Source organism: Mustelus asterias, chromosome 6, assembly GCF_964213995.1.
Source record: "Mustelus asterias chromosome 6, sMusAst1.hap1.1, whole genome shotgun sequence".
Lineage (NCBI taxonomy): Eukaryota > Metazoa > Chordata > Chondrichthyes > Carcharhiniformes > Triakidae > Mustelus > Mustelus asterias.
Window position 1 is genome coordinate 2,783,467 of NC_135806.1, and position 26,483 is coordinate 2,809,949.

At 41.7% G+C, this 26,483-nt stretch overlaps 1 protein-coding gene across 1 annotated transcript in view; it reads left to right on the forward strand.

The window, feature by feature from the left end:
- Window positions 1–564: 564 nt before the first annotated feature.
- The window catches only part of LOC144495234 (RNA exonuclease 1 homolog), a 32,318-nt gene continuing 6,399 nt past the window's right edge, over window positions 565–26,483 (forward strand). The window contains exons 1-12 of the mRNA XM_078215302.1: window positions 565–618; window positions 975–1,091; window positions 1,848–1,968; window positions 4,788–4,838; window positions 6,295–6,359; window positions 7,026–7,044; window positions 8,423–8,563; window positions 13,970–14,083; window positions 17,238–17,311; window positions 18,435–18,542; window positions 19,955–20,070; window positions 21,095–21,233. Of these exons, the coding sequence (XP_078071428.1) occupies window positions 565–618; window positions 975–1,091; window positions 1,848–1,968; window positions 4,788–4,838; window positions 6,295–6,359; window positions 7,026–7,044; window positions 8,423–8,563; window positions 13,970–14,083; window positions 17,238–17,311; window positions 18,435–18,542; window positions 19,955–20,070; window positions 21,095–21,233 (1,119 nt within the window). The remainder of the gene's footprint in view (window positions 619–974; window positions 1,092–1,847; window positions 1,969–4,787; window positions 4,839–6,294; window positions 6,360–7,025; window positions 7,045–8,422; window positions 8,564–13,969; window positions 14,084–17,237; window positions 17,312–18,434; window positions 18,543–19,954; window positions 20,071–21,094; window positions 21,234–26,483) is intronic.

The window sequence follows — 26,483 nt, forward strand, 5'->3', positions numbered from 1 at the left end:
TATGCTCCTCCATCTCCATCCCTCCCCACAAAGGGTAAACTTTTCTTCTAGAGTTGAAATAATTATATAGCTTGCAGTTTTTACTCCCCATTTCCCTACCTCCCACTTTCTGAATCTTCCAGAATGTATGCTTCAGTGATGTTGTAGAACATGTCTCAGATGACCATTCTTCATCAGTGGCCCTCTTCAGGATGGGTTCGTCATCTAGTTGACTGTAGTGGGGAAAATACACAAATTTCTAGAGTTACGGCATGGTGATTAGCAAGTTGGAGCCACTTTCCTATTATCTTTCCCAGCTCCAGAAAGTTTACCACAGAAGGTAGCGGTTGAAATGAGCTAGTGTATCACATACAAGGACTTGGACCTGTGGCATTTCCTGTGTTACACTGTTAATGGGGGGAGGAGGGTGATGAAGCATGACAATGGCTGGAATATTTTTATTACTCACCATTAACTGTGGGATTGCCCCTAGCTTCTGGGAGTTCTTTCAAGAAAAGTCTCGGTGTGTTCTCCAGCTGCAAAGTGCCATCCAAAGAAAGGACTGTCTCGAGCAGTACATCGAAAATGACACACACTGTTTCACCACTGGGATCGGCCAGTTCTGTTCCTGCTCCACAGGTATGTGCATGATTACATGCATTTTCTTTAATTTGAAGAAATACTCAAATGTTTGTCCCTTTCTGTGTGCAACAACGATGTGGAGTTGACCTCTTTAACCTGTGCTTAACCCTCTCTCCACTCACATTATATGCACCTTAAAGACTTGATTACCTGTTAAGACTCGCATTCCAACCATTATCTTGCAGTTGCGTCTGTCTATATATGCCCTGTTTGTGAACCCAACTCTCTACTCACCTGATGAAGGGGCAGTGCTCCGAAAGCTCGTGCTACCAAATAAACCTGTTGGACTTTAACCTGGTGTTGTAAGACTACTTACTGTATGAAACAATAGTTAAACTTTCTCCTTTTTGCAGAGAACTAATTCAAAGCGAGGATCGAAAGTCTCTAACAACGTGCGGAAGCAATATCTCGGCTTCTTCATCGAAGAGTTTTTGAAGACCTGTTCATCTCGGCAAGAAGCAATCAAAAAGGTTAGTGCAGAGATTTGAATCATAAAGACAGGTAGGTTCCTTGGAATTAGCACAAGAGGCTCCCTCGGTGTGAATCCGAGTTCAACAAATGTTCCCTGTTTAATGCCAGCTGTACAGTATTTTGTTTGCGGCCATTCCCTTAATACAAGCTGCAATAGTGAAGACCATCTCATTCGTGGACCACCAAAGTCAGCACTTAACTTCCATCAGGTGTCAACCCTGTCTCTGAATAGCTTAACTTTACCTTCCTCAGACCATACACTAAGGCTGTATGATCTTGCTGTCATGCTTGGCAACTTATCGAGAGGCAATGGAACTGAGGTATTGTCACTGAACTAGTAATCCAGAGACTCAGGGTTATGCTCTGGGGACCTGGGTTTGAATCCCGATGCGGCTTCAGTAAAAATCTGGAATTACAATGCCAATGATGGCCATGGGTGGAATTTTCTCTTTTATTGCAGAGTGCTGGCTAAGGGCAAAAAAATCGAGTATGAAGCCACAATGTGCAACAAAAAATGGAGGCGTGACCCCCACCAACATGCTGGAGGGGCAGGGTTGGAAAAAGGCAGCAACATTGGGAATCCTGAAATTGGGGCACCCTGACCTTCAATAAAAAACAATCAATGCTGGCTAACTGGGGAGCAGCAACCCTGGGACAACCTCAATCCCAATAGCTAAGCTACCAGTTGAGGTGCTGCGCAAAAGGGGGAATTGTTATGAAAAATAGTGGAGTTTCTTTTTCTTACTCTGTTTTAGGCTTTGTCTGAAGAAAAGGTTATTTTTGAACGTAGCACGGGCAGATTCATGTATCTGAATGTAGCTGTACAGGCACTAAAGATCCTACGGAATCTAACGGAGGAACCAACAGCTTCAGACGGTATGCCTTCATAGCAAACTTTAAAAAAAATCAGCCTTGCGTGTATAAATTTTCAAATAAATTGAAAAATAAAAATGTTCATTATCTATGTGGAGTCATGAACGTGAGTCAGTTTTCTATTGAAATGTTGGTCAGTATTTCCTAGACCAGCCCGTCAAGAAACCAACAAGGGAACTGGCTTTCCTAGATTTGTTGTTGTGTAATGAGAGGGGTTTAATTAATAATCTTGTGTGGGGTCCTTTGGGAAGAGTGATCATAACATGAAACAATTCTCTAATTGGATAAAAAGAGAAGTAGTCCAGTAGGGTCCTAAATCTAAACAATAGAAACTACAAAGGTATGAGGGGTGAGTTAGCTATGATAGATTGAGGAACTTCATTAAAAGACATGATGGTGACAGTGGAAGAGTAATGGCTAATATTTAAAGAACAAATGCATGCATTGCAACAGTTATATATTTCTTGCACAAAAACAAAGCAGGAAAAGTGACCCAGCCATGGCTAACAAAATAAATTTAAGGATAGTATTGGATCCAAAGAGGAATTGTATTAGGTAACAAGCTCGAGGATTAGGAGTGGTTTAGAATTCAGCAAAGGAGGACCAAGGGATCGATCGGGAAAATAGAGTACGAGAGTAAACTTTCAAGGAACATAAAAGCTGACTGTAAAGCTTTTTATAAGAATGTAAAAAGAAAAGGATTAGTGGAGACAAATGTAGGTCCCTTATAGTCCAAAATGGGAGAATTATAATAGAGAACAAAGAAATGGCAGAGCAATTAATTTGGTTCATTATTGTCACATGCATTAGTATACAGTGAAAAGTATTGTTTCTTGCGCACTAAACAGACAAAGCATACCGTACATAGAGAAGGAAAGGAGAGAATGCAGAATATGGTGTTAGTCATAGCTAGGGTGAAGAGAAAGATCAACTTAATGCGAGGTAGGTCCATTCAAAAGTCTGGTGACAGCAGTGGAGAAGCTGTTCTTGAGTCATTTGGTACATGTCCCCAGATTTTTGTATCTTTTTCCCAATATGTCCAGGGTGCGTGGGGTCCTTAATTATGCTGGCTGCTATTCTGAGGCAATGGGAAGTGCAGACAGAGTCAATGGATGGGAGGCTGGTTTGCATGATGCACTGAGCTTTGTTCACAATCCTTTGTAGTTCCTTGTGATCTTGGACAGAGCAGGAGCCATAGCAAGATGTGATATAACCAGAAAGAATGCTTTCTATGGTACATCTGTGAAGGTTGGTGAGAGTTGTAGCAGACATGCCAAATTTTCTTAGTCTTCTGGGAAGTAGAGATGTTGGTGAGCTTTCTTAACTATAGCGTCAGCATGGAGGAACCAGGACAGGTTGGTGATCTGGACACCTAAAAACTTGAAGCTCTCGACCATTTCTACTTCATCCCCATTGATGCAGACAGGGGCATGTCCTCCACTACACTTCCTGAAGTCGATGACAATCTCCTTCATTTTGTTGACATTGAGGGAGAGATTATTGTCGTCGCACCAGTTCACCAGATTCCTCTCTTTCCTGTACTCCAACTACTAAACAACTTTAGTTTTATTGTCACAGAGGAAGACACGAATAACTTCCCAGAAATGCTAGGAAAGTAAAGGTCTAGTGAGATGGAGGAATTGAAGGAAATTGGTATCAGTAAAAAATAGTGCAGGAGAAATTAATGGGACAAAGACAATTCACCTACATCCCAGGGTACTAATGGAGGTGGCCTTGGAAATGATGCTTGCATTGGTTGTCATCTCCCAAAATTCTGTAGATTCTGGAACCATCTCGGTAGATTGGAGGGAGTGGGAGAGAAAACGGAGAATTACAGACGGGTTAGTTAACATTAATCGTAGGGAAAAGGCTAGCGTCTATTATAAAGGATGTGATAACAGGACACTTAGAAAATATCAATGGGATTAGACAAAGTCAAATATGGATTTATGAAAGGGAAATCATGTTTGACAAACCTACTTGGGAGATGTTGAGGACATAACTAGTAGAATAAATAAGGGAGAGCAAGTGGATGTGGTGTATTTGGATTTTCAGAAAACCTTTGATAAGTCCCACCTTAGAGGTTAGTCTGAAAAATTAAAGCACATGGGATTGGGGGTAATATATTGGCATGGATTGAGAATTGGTTAGCTAAAGGAAATGGTAGCAATAAATGGGTCTTTTTTTGGAGTGTCAGAGGGTGGTGAACCTGTGGAATTCTCTACCACAGCAGGCTCTGGAAGCCAAGTCACTGAATATATTTAAGAAGGAAATAGATTTCTAGATACTAAGGCCAGAACATCCTGGTTGTCCATGCCAATGGGGACTTCAAGTCCTGCCAACACCTGCCACAAGTTTCCCAAAGTGGGCGTGGGTTGGAGTCAATACAAGAAACATGCTGGGAGAGGCCAGAGAATCCCACCCACCAGGTGCCAAAGGGGTATGAAGAGAGAGTGGGAATATGGCATTGAGAAATAGGATCAACCATGATCATTTTGATTGGTGGAGCAGGCTCGAGGGGCTGAATGGCCAACTCCTCCCATTTTCTACATTTTGGATGATGGATCCAATATGTTGTACAAAACTCCTTGAATATTCCTCAATTTCATTTCTTGAATTTGATTTGAAAGCTGACATTTTTGGTGATTTGATGACCACAGAATGCATATTATTGCAATTAGCTCCATTTTCCTGGTAAGAGACTGCTCCGTTGAGTTTTTAAGGCATCTGTTATTTTCATCCATTACGTTTACTCGGTGAGTATAAAACAGCAGCTGGCAACTTGCAGAGCTGTAACTAACTGCATTCATTTTGGTTTCGAGGTCACTCCTCTGCTAAAAGGAGAAGGTCTTCCTCGGGAACAACCCTGGAAGGTGAGTTCATTACAATTTCTTGATGCAATTTTTTCTCTTGGAGTGAAATGTTAAATTGATGTGTTTTGCTTCTTTATCGCTTTTTAAATCCTTTTATTCTTTCTCACTCTGATCCATGTCCTGATATCTGATAAAAGGATGTAACGGTTACTGCACTTCTCAGGAAATTCTCAGATCTTCCAGCATCTGAGGGGAGAGAAATCAAGTCAATGTTTCAAATTAACGATTTCTGTTTCTATTTTGTTGTTGGATGTGTTATTTTTTGCACTGGTCCGAAGAGTATATAGTTAGTTATGTACTGAGAAGTGAAGGAATAGTCCTAGGTGCAGTGTAATGACATGCTTCTGATGTTGCTGTGCTTACCAAACAGAGCATTGTCTCAACACCAGAACCGAGACCTTTGGAAAAGATTAAACAGGTTGGGACTTCGTTCTCTGGAGGCTGAAGGTTGACCTGTTAGTGTGCAGGGGTTTGATGGGGTATATATAGAGAAGATATTTCCACTTGTGGAGGAGACTAGAACTAGAGGATTTAAAGACCAGAATAGTCACTGATATTCTCATTAGAGAATTCAGGAGAACTTTCTTCATCTAGAATGGTGAGAATGTGGAACTTGCCGCCACGGGGAGTGTTGAGGTGAATAGTACAGATACATTTAAGGGGAAGTTTGATAAACGTGATGAAGAAACGAATAGCAGGATATGTTGATAGGGTAAAATGAAGAGGTATGGGTGGAGTCTCGATTGACCATAAGACATAGGAGCAGAATTAGGCCACTCGGCCCATCGAGTCTGCTCTGCCATCCAATCATGGCTGATATTTTTCTCATCCCCCATTCTCCTGCGTTTCCCCATAACCCCTGATCCCCTTATTAATCAAGAACCTATCTATCTCTGTCTTAAAGACACTCAATGACCCGGCCTCCACCGCCTTCTGCGGCAAAGAGTTCCATAGATTCACCACTCTCTGGCTGAAGAAATTCCTCCTCCATCTCTGTTTTAAAGGATCGTCCCTTTAGCCTGAGGTTGTACCCTATGGTTCTAGTTTTTCCTACTAGTGGAAACATCCTCTCCACGTCCACTCTATCCAGGCCTCGCAGTATCCTGTAAGTTTCAATAAGATTCCAATGCGTACAGGCCCAGAGTCCTCGACCGTTCCTCATTCCAGGGATCATTCTTGTGAACCTCCACTGGACCCTTTCTAAGGCCAGCACATCCTTCCTTTGGAACAGAAACATACAAAGAAACTCAGCTGAATTGTTATCAGTATGTTGTAACTGGTAAAGATGCCAACTTTCTGCAGTTTTCTTGAGTAATATATTAGCAGATCATTCAATCAGGAATCAATAATCTTTCCTGAGACCAAGAAAGAATTCAGTTTGTGATGCCTGTAATGTTAAGTGAGTTTATTGGAGAATTACGGGAGCTGTAGCCTGCAATGAATTTGTGCCTTGTAGGTGTCTCAAAGCTAATTGTCAAAGTCTTCAACGTTCGAGTAGCCCCCAGAGATGGCTGTTGTCAGGTAATTATTTCTGGCTGCACTGTTGCCTCTTTTATTTAGAGGGTGGCACAGTGTGTTAGCACTGCTGCCTCACAGTGCCAGTGACCTGGGTTCGATTCCCAGCTTGGGTCACTGTCTATGCAGTGTCTGCACGTTCTCCCCGTGTCTGTGTGGGTTTCCTCCGGGTGCTCCGGTTTCTTCCCACACTATGCCTTTCAGACTGGTTAAGTGCATTGGCCATGCTAAATTCTCCCTCCGTGTACCTGACTAGGGGATTTTCAAAGTAACGTCATTGCAGTGTTAATGTAAGCCTACTTGTGACTAAAATAAACTTTTAAAACTCTTAACTGCCCTCTGAAATAGCAAGCCACTCAGTTCAAAGTTGATTAGGCGCCGGTGGTGACGGCGAGGGTATTTTTGCAGTAACTTGATTTGATTTATTATAGTCACATGTATTAGTATACAGTGAAAAGTATTGTTTTTTGCCCACTATACAGACAAAGCATACTGTTCATAGAGAAGGAAAGGAGAGAGTGCAGAATGTAGTGTTACAGTCATGGCAAGGGTGTAGATCAACTTAATGTGAGGTTGGTCCATTCAAAAGTCTGATGGCAGCAGGGAAGACTTGAGTCAGTTGGTATGTGACCTCAGGCTTTTTTTTTTGTATCTTTTTCCTGACGGAAGAAGGTGGAAGAGAGAATGTCTGGTGTGCATGGGGTCCTTAATTATGCTGGCTGCTTTTCCTGAGGCAGCGGGAAGTGTAGACAGAGTCAATGGATGGGAGGCTGGTTTGCGTGATGGATTGGGCCACATTCACGACCTTTTGTAGTTTCTTGCAGTGTTGAGAAGAGCAGGAGCCCCAGACCAAGCTGTGATACAACCAGGAAGAATGCTTTCTATGGTCCATCTGTAAAAGTCGGTGAGAGTCATAGCTGACGTGCCAAATTTCCTCAGTCTTCTGAGAAAATAGAGGCGTTGGTGGGATTTCTTAACTAGTGTTGGCATGGGGGGACCAGGACAGGTTGTTAGTGATCTGGACACCTAAAAATGTGAAGCTCTCGACCATTTCTACTTCATCCCTGTTGATGTAGACAGGGGCATGTTCTCCTCTACGCTTCCTGAAGTCGATGACCATCTCCTTCATTTTGTTGACATTGAGGGAGAGATTATTGTCTTTGTTGCAGTGTTAATTTATGCCCCTTCGTGACACTAAAGAAACTTAAACTTTTTCTGTCGAACTATAGAGTCATAGAATCCCTACAGGGCAGAACGAGGCCATTCAGCCCCTCGAGTCTGCGTCGGTAACCATCCTACCCAGGCTCTATCCCCGTCATACCATTAATCATCCTGAACCAAGGGGCAATTAAGCATTGCCAATCAAACTAACATGCACATCTTTGGAGTGTGGGAGGAAACTGGAGCACCCGGAGGAAACCCACGCAGACACAAGAACAACATGCAAACTCCACACAGGCAGTCACCCAAGACCGGAATTGAACCTGGGTCCCTGGTGTTGAGGCAGCAGTGCTAACCACTGTGCCACCCCATGATTTAATGGTTTGATTTAAGTTATGAACTGGAATAAAATAACCGGAAATTTGAATTCTGGATGCATTTGCATGGCAGTTGTTGGCAGCCCTAGAGGTACGTACAGACATTTCTGGGGTGCACAGAGAATTGTATGAGACAGGTGGTGGTGACATCTGCAGCACAGAATGGGCTGGCCATCTTGCCCATGAAGGGGGAGTGTGTGGAGGAACTCGGTGCAATTGGATAGCTATTTGAAAAAGCTAATACTCCATAGTCAACACTTCCATATCTGATCGTAGAATTTTGGGTAGGGAGGTCCTTCAATCGAACAAGTTTAAGAATCATCAGTCTATAGGGTAATTACTCTCTCCAGCTGTTCGATCCCTAACCTGGGAGTAATTTATTATTGGACAGGTTCCAGACTAACCATAATTGGTTAATTTTTTAAAAATGGCACTTGTTTTCCAGTTTGACAGCAGGTGAAAAAAAATCTCCCCTCTAATATTTGCACTGGACTTCTGACTGACAGGAGTATAATATTTAAAACTTCACAGGTGCTGCACTTTACAGAGTGCTGAAGGACTATGTTTTAACTGAGGAACAGTTGAAGGAGAATGGATATCCTCGTCATAACCCTGACAGACCAGGAGCCGCTATTCTCTCCAACGGTGAAACAAAGAAATACATTGCTGACTGTGAGTGTAAACTCCTTGCAATTTATTATGCTTAACTGCAAGTGTTTGGTTAAAGAAAAATCTACACAATGCCATACTTCCTGCAAGTGTTAATCGTGCCAATATGCATTCTTATGGAAACATAGAAATTAGGAGCAGGAGGAGGCCATTTGGCCCTTCAAGTCTGCTCTACCCTTCATTTTGGTCATGGCTGATCGTCTATCCAGTACCACACTCCTGCGCTCTCCCTATAACCCTTGATGTCTTCAGAGGCTAGTAATCTATCCATTTCCTTCTTAAATATATTCCGTGACTTGGCCTCCGCAGCTTTCTGTGATAGAGAATTCCACAGGTTCATCACCCTCTAAGTGAAGAAATTTCTCCTCATCTCGGTTCGAAATGGCCCAACCCGTATCCGGAGACACTGACTCCTTGTTTTGGACATCCCAGCTGGATGAAACAACATTCCTGCGTCCAATCTGTCCAACCCTGTCAGAATTCTCTATGCTTCAATGAGATCTCCCTCTCGTTCTCCTTGTCTGCAGTGAAGACCAAACTAGTGAACTCAATCTCACCTTGTATGAGTCATAATATGTGCATAATAAATAGTAGCTCAGCTCGAGTAGAAATAGCTTATTCAAACTCTGCAATAATTATTCATGAGTCAGATCTATCAAGCTTCTGCCTTCTGCCCCTATCTCAATTGCTGCTGACACCATCGTCCATACTTGACATTGTTGCCTAGATAAATAAAGCTGAGTCACAGTGAGCTATTTCCAAGTATTCTTTTCTGTCCGTGCCCCTCCAGATTGGATTATTCCTGCATTGTCCAGACCGGTTTCTGATTCTCTCCATCTGCTTAAACCTCAGCTTGTCCAAAGCTCTGCTGCCCGTACCCTAACTTGCCCCAAGTCCTGCACGCCCAGTGCTACCCAACGTTGGCTCCAGATTCTCCAATTTAAATTTCTCCTCCTCTTGTGTTTAAATCCCTCCATGTTCTCCTCTATCTCTGTAATCCTCGATCCAATCCCACACCTCCAAGATATCTCCCTTTGCTCAATTCAAACCTCTTGGGCATCACTTGCTCTTGCTGCACCACAGGTGATTGTTCAGCTGTCTAACCGCCTCACTCCGGTCTCCCCTTCCTAACCCCGTCTCCTTCTCTACCCCTGTTTCACCTCAAATCCAGCTAATTTAAACCAGGGTGGCCCACCTCCTCCATCTCAGCACTAACTTTGGTCTGATAACTGAAGAACCTCAAATTCTTTGTTAATGGTGCTATCTAAATGCAGAATGCTGTGCAATTTTCATTTTCTGATTGCCTCAGGTCTGCTGTTTAGTATTTAATTGCACTAAATTCATTATATCTGAGCTTGGATTGCTGTCTGTCGAATAACCATGTACCTAAACCCATTGTCCACTAGATGGTGGTATTGGCACATAAACTAAATCATTAATCATTGCACATGTTTTGGTCATAAAATCCCTACAGTGCAGAAAGAGGCCATTTGGCCCATCGAGCCTGCACCGACCATAATCCTACCCAGGCCCTATGCCCATAACCCCACATATTTACCCCACTAATCCCCCTAACATTAAGGGGCAATTTTATCATGGCCAATATACCTGACCCGCACATCTTTGGACTGTGGGAGGAAACCAGAGCACCCGAAGGAAACCCACGCAGACATGGGAAGAATATGCAAACTCAGCAGAGACAGACAGTGACCCAAGCCGGGTATTGAACCCGGATCCCTGGCGCTGAAGCAGCAGTGCTTACCACTGTACCACCGTGCTGTCCACAGTCAATTCCTATTGAAATGCATTTCATTGAGTCAGGCTCCTTTCACTTCTGTTCTTGTCTGAATGTGAGTGCAAAACATTTTCAATCCAATTTCAAAGCATAAGATCATGCAAGTCTTTTCCTAATGTCATCCAAACAATATTCAGAATAGAGAATCTGCTTCAAACTTCGCTGCCCGAGATTTTACACACCTACACGAGGAATTTCAAAACTTGCATTAAATGAAATGATAATTGTTTTTACAATTGAAGATTTAGTGCAGACCCGATGGACTAAGTAGCCGCCTCCTGCACTGTAGGGATTGAGTCTAAATGTCATTCTGCTAGAAACCTTGCTGATCTCCCAGATAAATTAATCACTGTGATACCTTTCCATTAGTTGTACTGATTTGTGGTCCATCTTTTTAAAAAACATTATACTTCAAGACACAAGGACACCGACTAGCACACTTTTAAAACCTTCTAAATTTTTTTTAATTTGCTGAGCAACTGACTGTACCCCAATGAAACTAGTGAATGGTGCTCTGTAATTAGTCACTGAAAATGAAATGTCTAATCACAGGATTGAGACTGAATTTAAAATTGTTTGAGCTGATTTCTGGGTTAGTAATCAAGCTGCCACTCGATGTGAAACATTTCTAATGCCATTTAAAAAAAAATCCATCCTAAAATGCTGCCTGATTTGTACTGATTCAGGGCAGGTTTTGTGATCTGAAAATAGCATTGAAGAAATTGAGTTGTTTTTTAAACAAATCACACTTCCTAACTGGGTGCAGTTTGAACAAAGAAAGCAGACAGCACCTGAAGCTGGAACTCTGGGCCTCTATGTTAATATATCTCATTTCCAAGGATATCTACTCGTGCCCGATGTGTGAAAAGATGGTAGACATTGATGTCTCTGCAAGGAACCATTTTGGTTCTAGCAACTTTCTTAATAAAGCTGCAACAGTAATATTGAGAATCCTTCAGTAAGAGTTGGTCAGACCTTGGTGGTATGATCTACTTTCCTTCCAGTCCTATTGTCGTTTAAGTTTTTGGAAATTTTAGATACCCCCTTTAAACATCTGCAGTAATAAGAAACAGAATTTTGGCTGATTGTAATTAAAGACAATTTGCATCTTTGTCAGTGAAGTGATGGCAGGAATCTCAGTCCCTGCACTGTTCGGGACCAGACTGGAAGCTCCAGGGTATTTTGTGAAGTTAACCTACACTCCAATGTTTCATTTTGGCGTTAGTGTGAACATAAGGTGTTTCACTCCAGATTGACCCACAAAGGAAGCTTTATTAAAACACATTTTATTTAACAACACAGTTAAAATATAACAAAATCAGCATGTCTTTTACCAATTGCAAATACTTATTACGAGCTATAATTAACTATCCAATGTAAACAACCCCACAGACTGACATCCTTCAGCATCAACACAAAAATAGATGCTCACATGGGTGCTATGGTTCCAACCTTTTAACTTCTCTGGACAGATACAGAAATACATCTGCCTTCTGACTCCTATACTGCAACCTCCAGAGAAAGTGACTAGCTTCCTAGCAGATGCCAGTCTCCAAATCTAGAGGGAGAAAAAGACACAGAAAACTACCTCTAAAGATCCTAAGCAACAACTCTCTTGATTTCTCTGTGTAAGCCCAGTCACAAGATTTATCCTGTCAATCATAGAATTCGTACAGTGCAGGAGGAGGCCATTCAGCCCATCAAGCTTGCACCAACAACAATCCCAGCCAGGCTCTATCCCTGTACATTTGCCCTGGTAATCCACCTGCCACTAAGGGGCAATTTAGCATGGCCAATCAACCTAACCCGCGCATCTTTGGACTGGAAAGAAACCGGAATACCTGGAGGAAACCCACACACATTGGGAAAACATGCAAAATCCACATAGTCACCCAAAGCTGGAATTAAACCCAGGCCCCTGGTGCTGTGAGGCAGCAGTGTTAACCACTGCGCTGCCCAATCAAACCCCACTCTGAAAAATCTCAGGGGAAAACACTAAAATAACCAAACTGCATTAACCCAGATTAAAAGAAACATTACAGGAATTAGGAAGAATTTTGTTTCTGTGGTATCAGTTGGGGCTGCTGCGTACAGACACGGGGGCACCAGTTAATGGAACTGATTGCTGAAACATGGAAAATACATTTCTCATGGGCACAGTATTGTCACAACACTGTAGGATCAGCAGTTTTGAGTAGTGGTGTTTATGTTGGTATTATAGAATCCCTACAGTGCAGAAGGAGGCCATTCAGTCCATCGAGACTGCACCAATCACAATCCTACCCAGGCCAAATCCCCATAACCCCATGAATTTACCCTTGCTAATCCCCTGACACTATGGGGGAGTTTAGCATGGCCAACCCACCTAACCTGTGCATCTTTGGACTGTGAGAGGAAACCAGAGCACTCGGGGAAACCCGATTGGAATGACACCCTGATAGTTGCATGATTACGGAGTGATGTACAGAAATTTGAGGATGGATTATAACGAGTTTTGAGATGGAGTGGGGGTATATCTGTCTTCTAGCTGCTGGCTAAGGCTGTACCAAACACCAAACCTGTATCTTCAGAACACAGACAACACATGCCAAGTATTTTTGTTTTCACTCTAACAGCATAATAATGAATCGCTGAAAGCTGGAAATGATTCTGAAGCATTAAGATAACTGGCTCAGTCATTGAACTTTTCAATAAAAGTACCCTGATTATAAACTTGCCATGCAATCATTCTGGATTCTTTTTATTATTTAAACCCCTTTCATCAGGTTGGCAGTTAATCTCTATTCTGTACTTGATGATTAATAAAGGAGGATCTGTTTAAATATTGTATAAACAAAGGATCAACTTTATATGACAGAATATCAGAATGATTCCAACATCAAAGAGCTGAGACAATTAAATTGTTTCGAAAGGAAATAAACTTTCAGGCTCCAGGGACAGTGGAGAAAGGGACTGACTGAATTGCTGTATAAAGAGCCAGTATGGACTTGGGCCAACTGGCCATTTCTGTGCTGTTGTGTCTATCTATGAAATATAGAATTGCCAATGCAAATTGTAATCATCTAAAATACGTAATTATGAAAGGACCTGTCACCAATCAATATCTGAAAAGAGAAAAATGATCCAGTTACGTGAGTTTGGGTTGATTTAGATGTTGACCTATTTTCTGTGTCCTCATTGGGGTTGCTGTGTTCTGTGCAAGAGACAATTCTGTTAACCCTCAAAGTCTATTCGTATTAACCTGCAATCCATGGATGAAGTTTTAAATCAAATGGAGTTTTGGGATCAACATTCCTGACTGGGATTGAAACCAATGAGAGGTATTCCCAATTAAATCCATGATTGGGCAGACAGGAACACCGGCATCAGATGGGAAGTTATTGTTACTTCACTGCCCACTATGTTTGATCTGCACTGCCCTGTAGCCTGTGTCCTGTCTCAAATGGTTTCTGTTTTAATGCTTTCCATTCTCGAATGGTTAAGATTTGAGTTTGTGTGGTTTTGCAACACTGCCATTTTTTTTGAGATATCTTTGGTACTGTGCAAGTAAATATCTTATCTGAGCAAGGCTTTGTGCAAAAGATTAAAGTTGTAATTTTTAAATTTCATTTAAGCATTGATCCAGGTTTGCAATCGGTGTGGGAGATCGTTCTCTGTGACGCCTGAAGGAAGTTATATCTCCAAGGAGGAATGTAGCCATCACTGGGGAAGGATCATTAAACGGCAAGGTGAATGTTGTGTAAAAATCCATTATAAACTGCACAATTAAAGTGCTATTTTACTGAGGTGTACTTATGTGGAAAAATATCTCCCTTCTCAATGTAAGATTATGGTATATGACAAATCTTAACATAATAAAAATATATTGGCCCAGATTTTTCTGCCAAAACATTGAGTTTAATGGAACTTATTATTATTAATTGAACTATTATTGATTAAATTGTCAGCAGCTTTGAGGGAGAGTGAGTTATGACTTGTCACCTGTTACTGGATGAAAACAATGGCGCATCTTTGACTTCCCGTTAAATGTGCCACAAAGTTAGGGCTGGTACTTAACAGTCTAAGGATTTGTTTTTGTGATGCCAATCAATCTTTCAAACACCGAAAGGGGATAGTTTAATCTGTGGATTTTCATTCCTGCAGGCAGCAACTGGATTTTCTTAAATTTTCAATTTAAAATATTTTCTTCTCAATCCAATCTTTATTATCCCACATTATTTCTCTTTCTGTTCGATTTGACCAATTCATCTGCTTTCCTTCTGTCATTCTTCTTCTGTATACTCTATGCTTAAATCTCTACTTATGGTAACAGTGTTGGTCCTCGATGCTCTGTTGCCCTCACTGTGCTGTTATCCGCTCGCTCCCAACAAGTTATTCTGGACAAATTCTGAGTTGAATGATGAGGGTAAAAAGTCTAACCGGGTATTGTGAGATCTGAATTTCTTTTGTTTAATTTTTACACATTAAAAAATATTTGACAAATCTCTGTCCTTTTTACTAGTTTGTATACACAACAACTGGACTGTTTCTGTCACACAAATCGATAGTTCATAAAATGGAATTTGCTTCTAAATTGCAAAGTACTTTGGTTAATTGAAGATAACCACAAATACCAAGAGGGTGGTTAACTTCAAAGGTACAGTTTTGCATAAACTAATTAACTAAACTACTTTACTCTTTAAATCAACACAATTGCTACAAGTAAATGTTCAGCTATGTTTGACATCTCCAGTTACTATATAGCCTCGCAAGTTTATATTTGCAATTTAGTATTCAATATTTTACAATCACAGAATCTTTACAGTGCAGAAGACCATTCTGTCCATTTGCACTGGCTTTCTGAAAGACCATTCTACCTAGACCCACACCCCGTCTTATCACTGTAACCTTGTATATTCTTTTTGGATAGCAGCTCTGCTGCCGTTGCCAGTGAGAATGGAGAATTTGGAACTCCGCCAAATCGCCGTTCACTGCAGCAGGATCAGAAAATCCCAGCTGTGGACAAGCTTGGAGACTCTGTCCTAGCAATTCCAATTCCCTTCTGATAGCCTCAATAGAACCTGCCTCCATCACCCTCTGACCAGTTTATTTTCAGACTCCAATCACCCTCTGGGTTGAACTTCATCTGCCATTTGTTTGCCCAATCCACCGATATGTCTTTGTCCTTTTTTGAAGTTCAAGACTACCCTCATCACAATTGGCAATGTTTCCAATCTTCACATCATCTGCAAATTTTGGAATCATGTCCCGAATACCACATCTAGGTCATTAATATACATCAGGAAAAACAAGGATTCTGACACTGAACTCTCGGGATTGCAAACCTTCCTCCAATCTGAAAAACAACCATTTATCACTACTCTTTCCTGACACTCAGCCAATTCCTCATCCAAGTATCTACTTTCCCTTTTATTCATGAGCTGGAATTTTGTTGTTTGACAGTGCATCAAATGCTTTTTGAAAATCTATATACACCACATCAATAGTGGTGCCCTTCTCGCCTTTCGCTGTTTCCGCCTCGTTAGTTGAGCATGATTTTCCCCCAAGTCCAAGCTAGCTTTCCTTAGTTATCCTTAAATATTTACAGGTTGGCTGGCAGATTTAAATATGCAACTTATCCCTGTTATTGTACAAATACGAGTTTTTCAGGTAGGTTGGTTCTGGGGACACTAGGTGCGAGTTATTTTCCACTGCAGTCTCATTGTTTGTTACGATGTTGTACTCACCGACTTGTGTTGGTTCCTGTTCTGGAAACACCTTGCAAAAATTCTCACTCTTGTTATTAAGATTCCCCCGAGGCTTCAGCCCCATCTGTAACCTCCAGCCATACAATTCCAAGACCTCTGTCCTCCTCTAACTCTACATTCTTGAGCATCTCTTGATTTCCTTCACTCCCTCCCTCAGCTTCATTCTATCCAATCTCCTCCTCATTAACCTGAAGGGCTTTTATTTACCAGTCAAAGAACAGCCCTAAGATCCTCTAAAAGAGCTCGGTGTCCACTTTAGTCTTCTAAAACATCTCAAGATGTTTCACCACATTTAAGTTGTAGCTTTGTTCTCCCACTGTGCTCACTACAATTGCAACACACTTAACTACTTTCAAAAATTTGGATTTCTTAATCTTGCAACTTTCACTCTATTTTTCTGCTGTGAAGGTTGTTTACATGATCTGTTTAAATTTTTTGTGCGTTCACTGTTATCTTAGAACTTTCTTTCCCTTCTCTTCCTGCCTGTCATATCTGCCTTTTCTAGTTTTTAAAAACTCCCGAGGCACAGAAAATGTGTCTTTATAAATTAAATTCCATTAAAACCAGCCCAGTTCTCGGACTAAAATCCTTTTCAACTCTGAAAGGTGAATATCTATCGCATCCTTTTCCAAAGTGCTGGTTAATTGGACAGTTGTGTAGAAGGTTGGGTGAAGATGTTTGGAAAGCTGATTAGTGCCTCTGCTAATTCTTTCCACAACTCTCCTCCGTGTTGTGGTAGTCAACATCTCTGCTATTTCCTCATTTACTTCCATAATGGTTCACTTCTCTCTCTGGGTGATCCCACCCCTCTTGACCAACTCCGTCTGTATTTAAAGTTCCTTGACGTTAATTGCCAATCATCTTCTGCCTCTCTTCCAAATCTCCTCCTTATTATTACTGAGACCAGCATTCTACAAACCTCCCAAGTTACTTTTAATCCTCGATTTCTTTATTTCCTCCTATACAATATTAACTAACATTCTCCCGATATAGTGAAGTCTTCCATCCTGGAGTTGTGTTGTAATGATGCTGAGTGAAGTCTCCATTCCAATGTCCAGTTGCTGTTTCTAGAATACAAAACCTGCCAAAAAAAAAGTTGTGATTTTGTCCTAACAATGCGTTGTTTTAATTCCAGTGTCGGGCAGCTGGGATGCACGATACAGTTGCTGTGGAGGATCTTTGAGCTCGGTTGGATGTCAGGTTGCTAAGGTATGAAAACAAGTCCCAACAAATCCAAAGAGCAAGCTGGTTTAGAGCAGAATTTGTTTTTTTTCTCTCTCTCTCAAGAATGAGGTAGCACAGTGGTTAGCACTGCTGCTTCACAGGGTCAGAGACCTGGGTTCAATTCCCAGCTTGGGTCACTGTCTGTGTGGAGTTTGCACGTTCTTCCCGTGTCTGTGGGTTTCCTCCGGGTGCTACGGTTTCCTCCCACATTCTGAAAGACGTGCTGGTTAGGTGCATTGACCCAAATGGGTGCCGGAGTGCAGCGACTTGGGGAATTTCACAGTAACTTCATTGCCGTGTTAATGTAAGCCTTAGATGTGACTAATAAATTAACTTTAACTTCTATGATTTCCCAGATTTTGGAGGTAGCTATGGATATTTCATTGGGGAGTATACACCTTGCCTCACCATTTACTATTCTCAATCTCTCCACTCCCTCTGTTTTCAGACTATTTGCTTGTTTGGCATCCAGTCTTGGATGAGTTGAAATATCCTCCTCCCAATGATTAAAACATTGGGAAGGCCAAAGCCATTGTCTCCAGCCTTCATCACAAACTCCATTCCTTCACCACTGACTCCATCCCCCTGTCTACTCACTGTCTTAGATTAAACGTGCTCACAACCTTTTGTTTCTTATCTGACTGAGCTTCGGGCCAACCTTGATGCCATCACTAAGACTGTCTACCTCCACCTCCACCTCCCATTACACTGTTCATCTCTGCCCCTGCCTCTGCCCACCTGTTGCTGAAGCCCCTTTGTTACTTCCATACTTGACCGTTCCACTGACCAGCACCCGTCACCCTTCCCAACCTTCAACCTGAGGCTACCCAAAACAGAGTTTTGTACCTTGCACCTTATTATCTTGAACCACTGGGCTGCAAGGGGATAATATCATCATCTTTTGTGTGATTGATGTTGAGGATCTGGAAGTTTATTGTTGATGTTGAATGAACAGAGTATGGGCATGTTTTGTAGGATAAGTTTTTGTGCTGAAGCAGCTTCATTCACTCAGACTGATCTAATCTGTGTTTCTTGGTCCAGAGCACTATATAAAATGGAATTTTATTTCTGAGCATTTGGTATTAATTATCAGTTGTCCTTTGTGTAGTTACATGTCTACATTCGAAAAGAAAACCTTGATGGTTTTGTGAAGACTTTCCTTAAACTGCTCCCACTTGATGGGAATCCTGGTGTTTATGCAGTGAGCTCTGAAATGGTAAGTGAACATCGATGCCCCTCAAACATTATTTTCACCTTTTTTCTGTTGTCACGTAGCTCAATACTTGGATCAATTAGACACTAAAGCTGATAATGACCATAGGTAACTGGCAGTAATATAAGGGCAGCACAGTGGTTAGCACTGTTGAATCACCTGAAGAAGGGGCTAAGAGCTCCGAAAGCTTGTGTGGCTTTTGCTACCAAATAAACCTGTTGGACTTTAAACTGGTGTTGTTAAACCTCTTACTGTGTTTACCCCAGTCCAACGCCGGCATCTCCACATCATGCCTCACAGCACCAGGGACTGGGTTCAATTCCAGCCATGGGTGACTGTCTGTCTGTGTGGTGGTTTGGGCATTCTCCCCGTGTCTGCATGGGTTTCCTCACACACTCCAAAGATGTGCAGGTTAAGTGGATTGGCCATGCTAAATTGCCCCTTATTGTCAGGGGGATTAGCAGGGTAAAATCCATGGGGTTACATGAATAGGGCCTGGGTGGGATCGTTGGTGCAGGCAGTTTGATGGGCTGATTGGCCTCCTCCCGCATTGTTTTTAGGCTTCGCTCCAATGCCTTAACTTGTCACATTCCAGATCCATCCATGCTCACTGCTCCCACAACACATTTGTTGACTGTGCCCACAATGCATTATTCCTCCTTGGCTTCTCTGATTTTGACATAAGCTGTCACTATCACCCTCTCTGGCTTGATGTCTCTATTTCCATTTTTGCCAATCTGATTTTTAGCTAGAACAGTTCTACCAATAGCTTCTCTTGCTGTCATCCTTAGAATCCCTCAACTATTCTTTCTCGCGTTGTCCTTCACCTCACCAACACGTTGGATCTTGACAACATCATCTGGAAGCAAGGGCTGAGCTTCAGCATCTAGACTGAAGTTTGGTTCCACTCGTTCATTGCCTAGTACGATCCAATTTGTTTTCTCAACATTCAGTCTTCAAAGAATTGCAAATTTTCATGTTTAAGTATTAAGTAAAACTGAAGTCATCGAAACAGTAACTAAAAAATCCATTTCCTCCTCCTTGGCTACTGGCTGAACCAGTCTGTTTGTAAAGAGAGTTGTTTTGAACCTAAGCTGAGTTTCCAATGAAGCGGGGCAGCAGTTAAGGTGCTAGTGATGGACTCTGTACCCTTGCACCAAGTGGGACTGGCACTTCACTATCTATAGGCAGAGATCAAAAGATGTTTATCTGCCAATGGAATTGATGGATATGGGGATAGAAGGTGGAGTGGAGGAAGATCAGCTGTGATCGTGTTAAACAGTGGCACAGGCTGGAAAGGGCCAAATGGCGGAGTCCTTCTGTAAAGTGCTAATGCCTGCATTCTTCAAGGATAGAATTGACCCAAAGTGATTGGTTGTACTCTGAACTTCCATCTGTCTCTCTCCTTGTTTCAGTGCTACACTAAACAAGGAGGAGAGCTGTCTCGTGTAAGTGTGATCAACGCCAATCTCAAAGTGGTCTATGATGTGTTTGTTAAACCTGAAAATGAAGTGATTGATTACAATACCAGGTAAGCATCATTTTTGTAAATCACTGATATTCCTGTTTTAATATGTGAAGGGGAAATATCCAAAAATGCCAGATGAGTGTTTTTTATTTTGTTTTAAAGTCAACGTTGCTCCCAAAAGCGTTCTTGAAGAATTGAGCTGACTGAGAAATATTTGTATTTTCAAAAACAAGAATGATGACAAATGTATTGGCAGAATAAAACGAGAAAAGATTAAAATAAGGGTTCAATGTCTCAAAATCGATAACCTCAGGACTGAGGTCTTGCTGGATTTCGGGTACTGCGGTTTGGGTAGTTCATGTCATGTTGGGTAGGGTCAAGGATCACTCTGGGTACAGGAATAGACTGGCACGCAAAGCAGATAATTTGTCAGGCTCCCACATCGTGTAAATGCAGCACCTAGCCAAATTGTCCAGGTAGGTTTAAATGTTTCAGTTAAAATTGATGGATAGCACAGTCCTGTTTTTGGACAGCCATATTTGAGACACTACTGTGCTTGATACAAATTAACAATGTTAACATGGGATGATTCCTCAGCATTTGTATAATGAAACTATAAATTATTAACAAAGAATGGTCATGTTCGTAGAAAAACTCATCCTATCTACACATCAGGGTGGCACAGCTGCCTCACAGTGCCAGGGACCCAGGTTAGATTCCAGAGAGGGTCACTCTGTGCAGAGTCTGCACGTTCTCCCTGTGTCTGCATAGGTTTCCTCCTACGGTCCAAAGATGTGCTGGTTGGGTGGATTGGCCATGCTAAGTTTCCCCCTCTGTACCGAACAGATGTTGGAATGAGGCGACTGGGGGATTTTCACAGTAACTTCATTGCAGTGTTAATGTAAGCCTTACTTGTGACTAATAAATAAACTTCAAAACTTTACTTTAAACTTTCCTCATTCCTGTACACACCGTGTTGAATGCACCAATTGAACTCTTGCTTTTCTTAAACAAAACACCAGCTCCTTTCAGTTAACAAGAGTCTTTATAGTTTGTCCCTGATTAGTTTTAAACTTCCAATTTACAGATTTTCTGGTGTGACTCGAGAGGACTTGATGGATGCAAAAACAACGACCTCCGATGTTCAGTCTGCGTTACTGGGCATGCTTAGTGCTGATACCATTTTGATTGGCCATAGTTTGGACAAAGACTTGCTTGCACTCAAGGTAAGAGTCTTTCAATTGCAGGGAAATTGAAGAACTTAAATGGCTTTTTGAGCAAAATTTAAAAACCTGTCCAATATTGTTGATTTTTTTTAAAAAATGCTTTCCAAGATGTGCCAGTATTTTCTGGAGAGCTAGAGCTTTGCTACAGTCTGAGTAGTTAGAGTATGATACACCACCCGTATCTACCCTGTGAAACCTGCTATCTGCTGTAATCCAATAGTTTCCAGAGATGTTTAAGATTTTGCTCTGATGAAACATTGCCTAAGCAGCATCTTTTAGACATATTGCATGTGGGGAAATAGCCCTGTTTTCTATAAAGCGGGAATGATATCATTTAATCCGCAGTAATGTCTGGACAATCAGTCCTGACTAAGCCTACACCATGGAAGCAAACATATGTATTTTAATTATTTTTACCTATTAAAACTTTTCATTCCCTGGCCTCCCATCCATTGATTCCACCTTACAGTTCTCAAATGATTAACTTCTTTCTTATCCTGCGTTGTGTTTTTAGACTGCTTTTCCTAGTGCAGTATTCAGAAATATCTGAGCTTGAACGTACTAAACTGTTAATTCTGTCAAAGAAATCAGAAATTCTTTGCGAATACCATAACCGTCAATGAAACCGCAACAGTCCATGTCCAAATGAAGTGAATTCAAATGCTGGGGCAGTTGCTAATCCTTTGCCATCTGTTGAGTGACCTTTTTCCAAATGGACTACTTTATGTAGATTGAAGAAGGCCTCTACTTCTTTAGCTTAGGAACAGGAGATGGTGGTGAAGTAGCTTCAAATCCCTGTCTCGCCAACCAAAGCAAGGTTTGTCAATTTAAAAAAAAAAAGGACTATATTGTTTTAGTATAATCACCACGGAGAACCATAACTTGCCTTCTTTCATTTAGCTTAGTTTCTTGCAGGCTAAAATGTAAGCTCTCATTGAATGAAGATCTGTGGCCTCTAACTCGCAGGGTTCAGCATTCCTGTTATTAAATCCAGAAATTGAAGCACATTTTGCATTAATTTTTGAAAGTTTTTAATCGGCTTCTTTGTCAAAAAAACCCCAAATCCAATTCAAGTTGGTGAGTGCTGCTGATGTAACCCATATTCTGTAGTGAGAATAAAGAGAAACTAGCCGTGGATCAAAGGTGCTGGCATTGGACCTCTGTTTCCTTATCAGAGGCCTGAATAGATAATCTTGGATGACGCAGTGGGCTAAACTTCTCCATCCAATAATGCACCGAAAGCTTAAACTGAAAATACCTTGTTAAACAACATTGTTAAACTATGTAAAGTGTGAATTTACATTTGTCTACCTATATAGACAGGTCAATGACATAGATTAAAGAATTTAAACTCCCATCAACTAGAAAGTGACCCTTATTGCACTTTCTAAGTAGAAGGATGATTTTTTGTTTTTCACCCTTTTCGTTGGATCTTGTAAATTTGCACCCAGTTCTTATTTAAGGGTGATGTTATTGTTCCTGCTTCCAACAGGTTCCCAGCATAACCATTCCACATGGGCTGGGAGGACTAAATTTATTTGAGTTGACATTTCCATACAACTTGGTCAGTTCTCTGCTTCAGAAAGACACTGCGCTCGTGAGCAACGGTCCTGGTGATCTACTGTCCCTTTTTAGTTTCTGTGGTAAACTTTCTTTAATATGGTTGAGCACTCTTAGTTTTGTTTTCATAGACTCATTGCCATGTTGGGTATAATTGGGTGGAGGTAATGGATTTTCTTAACTAGTATCCTCCCTGAGTTGTGACCAGTTTGAGTTGTGTTGGTTGTGAACGATCTGCATGTTGGGGATTTGCTGCCATTGACAAAATAGTTTGTGTATTTTAAAAACCACTTCTAGCTAGTTTAAGCCTTGACTTTATCATTATCTTCTCTCAATGAGCAGTTTGAAATTTTTCAACATGTGAACATGATCATGGCTGTATTTTATGCATCTTTATCAGAAACTGCATGCCACGGCCAAATTTAGAAAAGAGAGTTTATTTTTAACCACACTGCATCTGCAATAAACTGTAAGCATTTAGTAATCTAGCTCTGGGCATTCGGAGATTTAGTTAATCGGATTCAATGTGAACTCCGGTGGGTATTACAGGTATTATCAAATACCTTGGAGTAGGTATTTTCCAGAGAATCTCCAAAACAAAATGCAAAGCAGTGAGTAAAGGCCTCTTATAGACTTGAGAGTCTGAAGATAATGGTCAGATTTCACGAGCATACTTTGGCTTTAGCTGGAGCTGAGCGCTAATTAACTCGTGGCCTGATAGCTCACTTATCTTGATGAATGAAATCATCTTTATGGTGCCCTGGGAGAATAAAATTACTATATTTAATGGTTAATGAAAGCAGGCACACAGCAGGGTCATAAGACCCTACCAAAGTTGTTGTTGATGTCAAAGTTACTTGCTCAGCTGAAATTTAATTTACCGTCAGTGCTGTTTTTTTACTATGAGCATTGGAGAGTACAATACTTTCGTTTGCTTATATGCTGTCTGTACTTGGGGATGGGTTTTATGTTCAAAGGTACATTATTGTCGGGATTTGAATGCTTTGTCAGGTAGAGCTCAGCTATGTACAACTACTTACATTTATATAATGCCTCTTGATGTAATCCAACAAAGTTGGACTCTGAACCATGTGTGGACATATGAGGACAGATGACAGAAAGCTTGTTCAGAGGTGGATTTTAAGGAATGTTTTAAAGAAAAGAGATGCAGAGGTTTAAAGTTAAGGGTGCAGGCAGCTGAAGGGATGGCTGCCAGCGGTGGTGTGATTCACCACCGCTCTCACCAGAGAGTGTGTATAGATGGGTCTTTTTCTAAATGGAGGTTGGTCACCAGTGGTGTGCCCCAGGGATCTGTTCTGGGACCCCTGCTGTTTGTCATTTTCATAAATGACCTGGATGAGGAAGCAGAGGGATGGGTTGGTAAGTTTGCCGACGACACGAAGGTTGGTGGGGTTGTGGATAGTCTGGAGGGATGTCAGAAGTTACAGAGGGACATAGATCGGATGCAAGACTGGGCGGAGAAGTGGCAGATGGACTTCAACCCAGATAAATGCGTAGTGGTCCATTTTGGCAGGTCAAATAGGATGAAGGAGTACAATATAAAGGGAAAGACTCTTAGCAGTGTAGAGGATCAGAAGGACCTTGGGGTCCGGGTCCATAGGACTCTAAAATCGGCCCCGTAGGTGGAGGAGGTGGTTAAGAAGGTGTATGGTGTGCTGGCCTTTATCAATCGAGGGATTGAGTTTAGAAGTCCGGGGATAATGATGTAGCTATATAAGACCCTCGTCAGACCCCACTTGGAGTACTGTGCTCAGTTCTGGTCGCCTCATTACAGGGAGGATGTGGAAAAGATTGAAAGGGTGCAGAGGAGATTTACAAGGATGTTGCCTGGATTGAGTGGCATGCCTTATGAGGATAGGCTGAGGGAGCTCGGTCTTTTCTCCTTGGAGAGATGTAGGATGAGAGGAGACCTAATAGAGGTATATAAGATGTTGAGAGGCATAGATCGGGTGGACTCTCTGAGGCTTTTTCCCAGGGCTGAAATGGCTGCTACGAGAGGACACAGTTTTAAGGTGCTGGGGTGTAGGTACAGGGGAAATGTTAGGGGTATGTTTTTCTCAGAGGGTGGTGGGCGAGTGGAATCGGCTGCCATCAGTGGTGGTGGAGGCAAACTCAATAGGGGCTTTTAAGAGACTCTTGGATGAGTACATGGGACTTGATAGGATGGAGGGTTATAGGTAGGCCTAGAAGGTAGGGATATGTTCGGCACAACTTGTGGGGCCGAAGGGCCTGTTTGTGCTGTAGTTTTTCTATGTTTCTATGTTTCTAAATCAGGAAAGTGCTTTGGGAGATATGAACGTTCTGTTCTGAACACAGATAACAAGGGTTGAGGTGGTGAAGAATTTGATGAGCAGAATGAAAATGTTAAAATTGAGTCATGTCAGTAAGCACAGAGCTGATGGATGAATAGGATGTGGTAAACGATAGATTGAGTGTGGTTTTGGATAGGTTTAAGTTTATGGAAAGTGAACTAATAGTCTTGTTAAGTGCTGCTAACAATTGTTATTATCCCTGCTCCCTTTGCATGCCACAACCATGCAACATGTACCAGGAGGAGTATATTGATGGACATCTTAGCACAGAGAACGTTTGAGTAATCAGTCCAGAAGTAATAAATGGGAGTCAGAGGTTTACAGCATGGAAACAGGCCCTTCGGCCCAACTTGTCCATGCCGCCCTTTTTTTTTAAACCCCTAAGCTAATCCCAATTGCCTGCATTTGGCCCATATCCCTCTATACCCATCGTACCCATGTAACTATCTAAATGCTTTTTAAAATACAACATTGTACCCGCCTCTACTACTACCTCTGGCAGCTTGTTCCTGACACTCACCACCCTCTGTGTGAAAAAATTGCCCCTCTATACCCTTTTGTATCTCTCCCCCTCACCTTAAACCTATGCCCTCTAGTTTTAGACTCCCCTACTTTTGGGAAAAGATATTGACTATCTAGCTGATCTGTGCCCCTCATTATTTTATAGACCTCTATAAGGTCACCCCTCAGTCTCCTACGCTCCAGGGAAAAGAGTCCCAGTCTATCCAGCCTCTCCTTTATAACCCAAACCATCAAGTCCCAGTAGCATCCTAGTAAATCTCTTCTGCACTTGCTCCAGTTTAATAATATCCTTTCTATAATAGGATGACCAGAACTGTACACAGTATTCCAAGTGTGGCCTTACCAATGTCTTGTACAACTTCAAGACATCCCAATTCCTGTATTCAATGTTCTAACCGATGAAACCAAGCATGCCGAATGCCTTCTTCACCACTCTGCGCACCTGTGACTCCACTTTCAAGGAGCTATGAACATGTACCCCTAGATCTCTTTGTTCTGTAACTCTCCCCAACGTCCTACCATTAACTGAATAAGTCCTGCCCTGGTTCAATCTACCAAAATGCATTGCCTCGCATTTATCTAAATTAAACTCCATCTGCCATTCTTCAGCCAACTGGCCCAATTGATCAAGATCCCGTTGCAATCAAAAATAACTTTCTTCACTGTCCACTATGCCACCAATCTTGGTGTCATCTGCAAACTTACTAACCATGCCTCCTATATTCTCATCCAAATCATTAATATAAATGACAAATAACAGTGGACCCAGCACTGATCCCTGAGGCACACAGCTGGTCACAGGCCTCCAGTTTGAAAAAAACCCTCTACAACCATC